The sequence below is a fragment of the Triticum aestivum genome, chromosome 7A, assembly GCF_018294505.1.
Source record: "Triticum aestivum cultivar Chinese Spring chromosome 7A, IWGSC CS RefSeq v2.1, whole genome shotgun sequence".
NCBI lineage: Eukaryota > Viridiplantae > Streptophyta > Magnoliopsida > Poales > Poaceae > Triticum > Triticum aestivum.
In genome coordinates this window covers 717,812,354-717,817,522 of record NC_057812.1, presented here as the reverse complement: position 1 = coordinate 717,817,522, position 5,169 = coordinate 717,812,354, and the positions used below count along the sequence as shown (strand labels likewise).

At 43.9% G+C, this 5,169-nt stretch overlaps 1 protein-coding gene across 1 annotated transcript; it reads right to left on the bottom strand.

Moving 5' to 3' along the window:
* Positions 1 to 2,243: 2,243 nt before the first annotated feature.
* Positions 2,244 to 4,813, bottom strand: LOC123147015 (bidirectional sugar transporter SWEET6a). The gene is made up of 5 exons (XM_044566271.1): positions 4,595 to 4,813; positions 4,290 to 4,506; positions 4,016 to 4,177; positions 2,934 to 3,053; positions 2,244 to 2,797 (listed from the first exon to the last, which is right to left on the bottom strand). Exons 1-5 carry the CDS (start codon positions 4,672 to 4,674, stop codon positions 2,645 to 2,647), a joined length of 732 nt encoding a protein of 243 aa, XP_044422206.1. The 5' UTR covers positions 4,675 to 4,813; the 3' UTR covers positions 2,244 to 2,644.
* Between the last annotated feature and the right edge of the window lie 356 nt (positions 4,814 to 5,169).

Below are 5,169 nucleotides of genomic sequence, written 5' to 3'. Positions count from 1 at the left end.
GAAACGATTTCCCGCATCCGAGGAGCAAGCCGTAGTGCAAGAACCTTTGCGAAGATGTGAATCAAACTGATGTGAACAGTAAAAAATGTGTTATATACACGACACAGAGTTTCAAAGCCCGAGCTCAAATGAGCTCGGTGAACAGTAAAAAAATCTGAAATCTTTTTGTGAGAAACATTGACAAGGGTTTCAAGTACTTGCAAAAGTTCCTCATGAAATTACATTCCTAGAAGGCGTGGCAAAAAAAAAATCGATACTCTAAAAGTGCTACTTTCAAAAGCATTTTGAAGCACTGATTTTGTTGTTTTTGCCACACCTTAAAGTAATGTGATTCCATAACGAAGTTTTGCAAGCACTTGAAGCTTTTGTGAGTGCTTGTCACAAAAAATTCAGATTGTTTGAATGTTTTTTGAATTTTTTATATTATACTCTTCACCGAGCTCATTTGAGCTCGGAAGCGGAAGGACACTTTCCTTACATACACGACATTAGAATATATATATTCCGTACTCTATTTGTTCTAGTTGTAGGCATCGTTAAGAGATGACACTTAGAGTTGTCAAACTCTCAGTTTAATGCAGTTTCTATGATGTTGTTATATTAGAGAAAATCTTGAATCTATATTCTCGTCAATGGACTTTGGAACATTCTTAACTGGAATATTAGAGGTATTAATAATAGTGCTGAGTGATTGTCTCTAACAAACAAAACTGAAGAATGAAGGTGTACCATTCACTGTTTGTAGGAAACTAAGAGAGAATATATTTTTATAGTTCATATCTGAGAAATTTTTGCCCTAGAAGGATCAATAATTTTGAGTTTGCGCCATCGGTTGGGGCCTCTGGAGGGCTCTTATAACAACTTGGAATGTCTATCTTCTCCATGGGGAAAAATCTTGGTGAAAATCTCATCTTAAACATCTACCAACATTCAAGCAAGTTGCTTGATGTCATCATGTGTAGTTGGATCTAGTGACTTTGTGTTGTTATGGCATGACTCTTGGCTCGAGCTGTGCAAAATTAGCCAGAACTACATTCCTATGCTTACAAATGACCATATCACATTAGCTGAGATGCACTCCTTTGAGAGTTAGCAGACAATTTTCAGACTCCAGCTACCCAGACATTCAATCGTTCCAATGAGCTTCAGGATCTTATTCTTCATAAATTCAGTGGCCATGCTATGGGCAAATGGATTTATCCTTGGTTTGGAGCAAGATACTCTTCTATCAAAATGTACAACAAGATGAAAGGTCAACGCGATGCTCAAATTATCTTTAAATGGCCCAAAAGAGTGTTAGCATGCCCAGAAAGAAAATCTTCGTCTGGTTGCTCTTTCATGATATAGTTAATAACAGAAAGATGCTCAAAAGAAAAAAGAAAATACTATCTGAAGTGTAATGAATGTGTGTGCGTGCGTGCGTGCGTGCGTGCGTGTGTGTGTGTGTGTGTGTGGTTTTACTTACATCTGTTTTGGGACTTCATCTTTGCACAAGAATATTGGTATGAGGTTACGTAGAATGAAAAGAGAGGCATCTTAACCTATGATGAAAGCACTTTTGCTTCTCTTGAGTTATTCAGAGGAATTGCCATGGATATAATCATTTTAGGCTGCTTGAATATTTGGAACCTTAGGAATGGAAAGATTCTTAAAAAATGAGAACGCCTGGAAATTCTTTTTTATGTGACTCTTGTGGGGCATCGAGTGAATATGAAGTATGCTGAGAGTCTTCAGAATCTGATTGCAACGCATCTATGATGTTGTTAAGAGACAATGATTCCTACTTCATATGTTACCAAAAAATAGGCATTGGATAGTTTTTTTTATCTATGATGTTGATTTACGTTAATATAAAATACCTTAGAGCTATTGTTTACGCTTTGGGGGTTAAAAAAAAGGCAATCTAGGTTTTTGTGCTTAAACGCTAAAGGAGCGTCACACGCATTCGGTATTTGTCTGTCTAAATGAGCAATGACAACCAAAATTCAAGTACAAAATCAGGAGATCCGCACAAAATGTACACACACAAAAAAAATGCCAACAAGCAAAAAAATCTTGTTTTTGGTAATACAAGATGGGGACAGGGCTGTAGCACTTTTTCTCTAAAACAAAAAACACGAGATCCCTGTAAAATTACTTGTAGACGTCGTTTTTCACAGATTATCGTGGCTCAGCGACAGGGTTGCCGTCACGTTCCCAAGACAGCATGGTGGTGGTGTTAAGGGAAGCAGACGTTAGAAAAATGTGGTTCCACAACAACGAACGGTCTTAACAACTGAGCCTCGCAGAAATAATTCATAAACATATTGTATCATCGCGTAAGAATAGATTCCGATCGAGAGTACACATACGTGACAAGCGTGGTGTAATTATTATTCGGGACAACTCAGCTACATATATTATGTTCCTGTCTGCTCCCATGCACGAATATAGTTCTAAGTTGCACGAGGGCACACCACGAAACGCACACTCGATCAAGACTAGCTAATTATAACAAAGACCACTAGCACACCACACTTGTTGAAGCGTCGATCATCCGGAATTTAACTACTCAAAATGTTTAGGGCTAAAATCTCGGCCGCCGGCCGGACCAGAATCACTTGGCGACGGCGAGTTTGCTGCTGCTGCTGCTGCAAGCCAATGCTTATCTGTCCACGGTGACGGAGACGTTGCCGGCTCCGGCGGGGTTGCTGGTGGGCAGCTCGACGCTCTTCTCCTCCTTGGGGGTTCTCTTGTAGTAGCAGCCGTAGAGGATGAGCTGCATTAGGCCGAAGAAAGCGCCGAGGCCATTGGGGATCTGCATGCATGAATGGCAGTTAGATCGATGAGGCAGAAAAATCTAGCTAGCTAGGTTTAATCGGTATACTTGTTTGAGATGTGTATATGTATGCATGTATGCATGTATGCATGTATGCATGTATGCATGTACTGACCGTGACGTAGAGGTCGAACTTGATGAGCGCGTAGGCCAACCAGCAGCAGCCGTTGAGGAAGTTAACCAGCGACAGGGTGAATGGCATGTACTCCACACTCTTGGTCTTGATCACCTTACCCTGCAATCAAGTATTGCAATCTTATCTTAGTAGTACTTACATCACCAGGTAATAAGAGCACACGTACGTACGTAGGTAATTAACAAGGCTGACTCATTGAATTCCTGATCTAAATATAATGAGTAGGTACACAAACTCACTGGTTAATTAACATCATAACTCATAGGTTTGGCAAGAGTGAAGGATCACAAGAAACAAAAGAGAACATGCATCCTCGGGGCATTGGCACATACGTTTGTGATGAAGTGCTGGATCACATGTTTTTAGTCATGTCATGAACGGCTCTTCCATGCGATTGCGGACCCGTCACTCCAACAGCTAACACGAGATTTTGGCGGCCGGGTGCAACAGAAAGTTTGGTTGGCTGGCTATAGCTATTTACACGGCATGCAAGTCCAGATCCACAAGGAAAGGACACGCAGGGGTTGCGTTACCTTTGAGCTTTTTTGACCAAACATGTGCACACAAAACACCATCTTGTGAAATAACTTGGATGTCTGAAGTAGATCTACGTAAATTGAACGGTGTGCATCTTCTGAAATAACTTGGGTGTGTGAAGCCAGACCCCTACGTGAATCTAGCCACAAAATACAGAAAATGTCCACAAGGCAACATCTTGTCTCGTAAAATAATTTGTGTGTGGAGAGTACATCTACTGTGTGAGGTGAGCAGCATGCATTCATCTAGCCACTCAAAGACACTTGGGCCAAAGAGCTAGTAGATCCATGCATGCAGATTAACCACGCATGTCTTGTAAACGATGCATATTATCACTCTATACGACCAGAACGGCATGCATTAAAACACAACTAACAAAGTTCAAAACAAATGAAACGAAATAAAATAACAGCTGCGCCTCCAGAATTAAGAGCAAACGGATCAAGGGCTTAAAGCATGGATTAAAGAGTGCATGCATGCACACGTACGATCGATTCATGAGGAAGGAGGGTGTAGGTACGTACCATGATGGTGAGCGGGGAGGCGTACATGATGGTTCCGAAGATGACGCAGAGGATGCCGACAATCATGGAGCGCTTCTCGTGGGTGTGGGCACCGAGGAGCACGCCTAGCACGACGGCCACCATGAACGCCGCCTCGGCGGCGAGCACGCCTATCATCTTCAGCTGCAAGCACGAATGCACACACGCACGGGCATGGGTTAGGGCCAGATCTTGTTCTATCTAGACGAAACCCAACGGGCGAGGGGATTAGATTTAGGGATGTGGCAGTACGTACCCGCTTGTTGTTGGTGGAGTAGAGGAAGAAGATGATGAGGTAGGATCCCTCGATGACGAGCCCGATCCCATTGATGGTGACGACGAGGATGCTGTTGGGGTGGACGATGGGGAGGCCGTAGAAGACCCAGAGCATGCAGTTGAGCAGCGTCGCCAGGTAGGGGTCCGGCTTGAACTCCTCCACGTCCTTGGCCTTGATGATCCGCCAGAAAACCGGCCTGCAACAACCACCATCCATGAATATAGATTACTCTAGACTGTCTACAAAAGAGGCGGCGGATTAGAGGAGGGGGGATGGGGGCTTACGTAGGGGAGAGGAAGAGGCCGAAGGAGATGACATTCCCGATGATACCGACGACGTTGCGAGCTGCGTCAGCGGAAACCATCTCGCTCGGGTCGCCGGGGCGGAGGAGCTGACGCGCTTGAGGAAGGAGGAAGGGTTGGTTGTGGGTTGGGGGCGAATGGGCGATCGGGGCAGAGGGAGGCGGAGCGTATATAGGCGCGGCGGCTTCCCAAGTTATCGTTGCAACTGATCTCAGTCAAAACTAATTAACTAACCGAGAGAAAAGGGCGGGAGGGATAAGCCTTGATCTCTCTCTCTAAGTTGCCCTGATCTCAAGGGCGCCCTATGTCTGGCATTGTAAGCGAGACAGGAGCGAACCCCATGCTGAACGGAACCCCGGTTGGGCCGGCTCACGCGCACTGGAAAGACCAGCCTGGTTTCTGTTTTGTTTCTTTCACGTTTTTATTTTAGTTTTTTTCTTTCTTTTTTTGAGAGAGAAATTTCCAATTTATTCATCATTCATGGCAGTACAGAGAACACAAGAGGTAATAAAAATTACAACCAGGTCTATGGACCACCTAGCGACAACTACAAGCAC

Coding starts and splice junctions, on each gene's coding strand:
- LOC123147015 (XM_044566271.1), bottom strand. CDS start 4,674: ATGGTTTCCGCTGACGCAGCTCGCAACGTCGTCGGTATCATCGGGAAT. Junction 4,507..4,594: donor GGCCTCTTCCTCTCCCCTAC/GTAAGCCCCCAT, acceptor TGGTTGTTGCAG/GCCGGTTTTCTGGCGGATCA. Junction 2,798..2,933: donor AGTTCGACCTCTACGTCACG/GTCAGTACATGC, acceptor TCATGCATGCAG/ATCCCCAATGGCCTCGGCGC.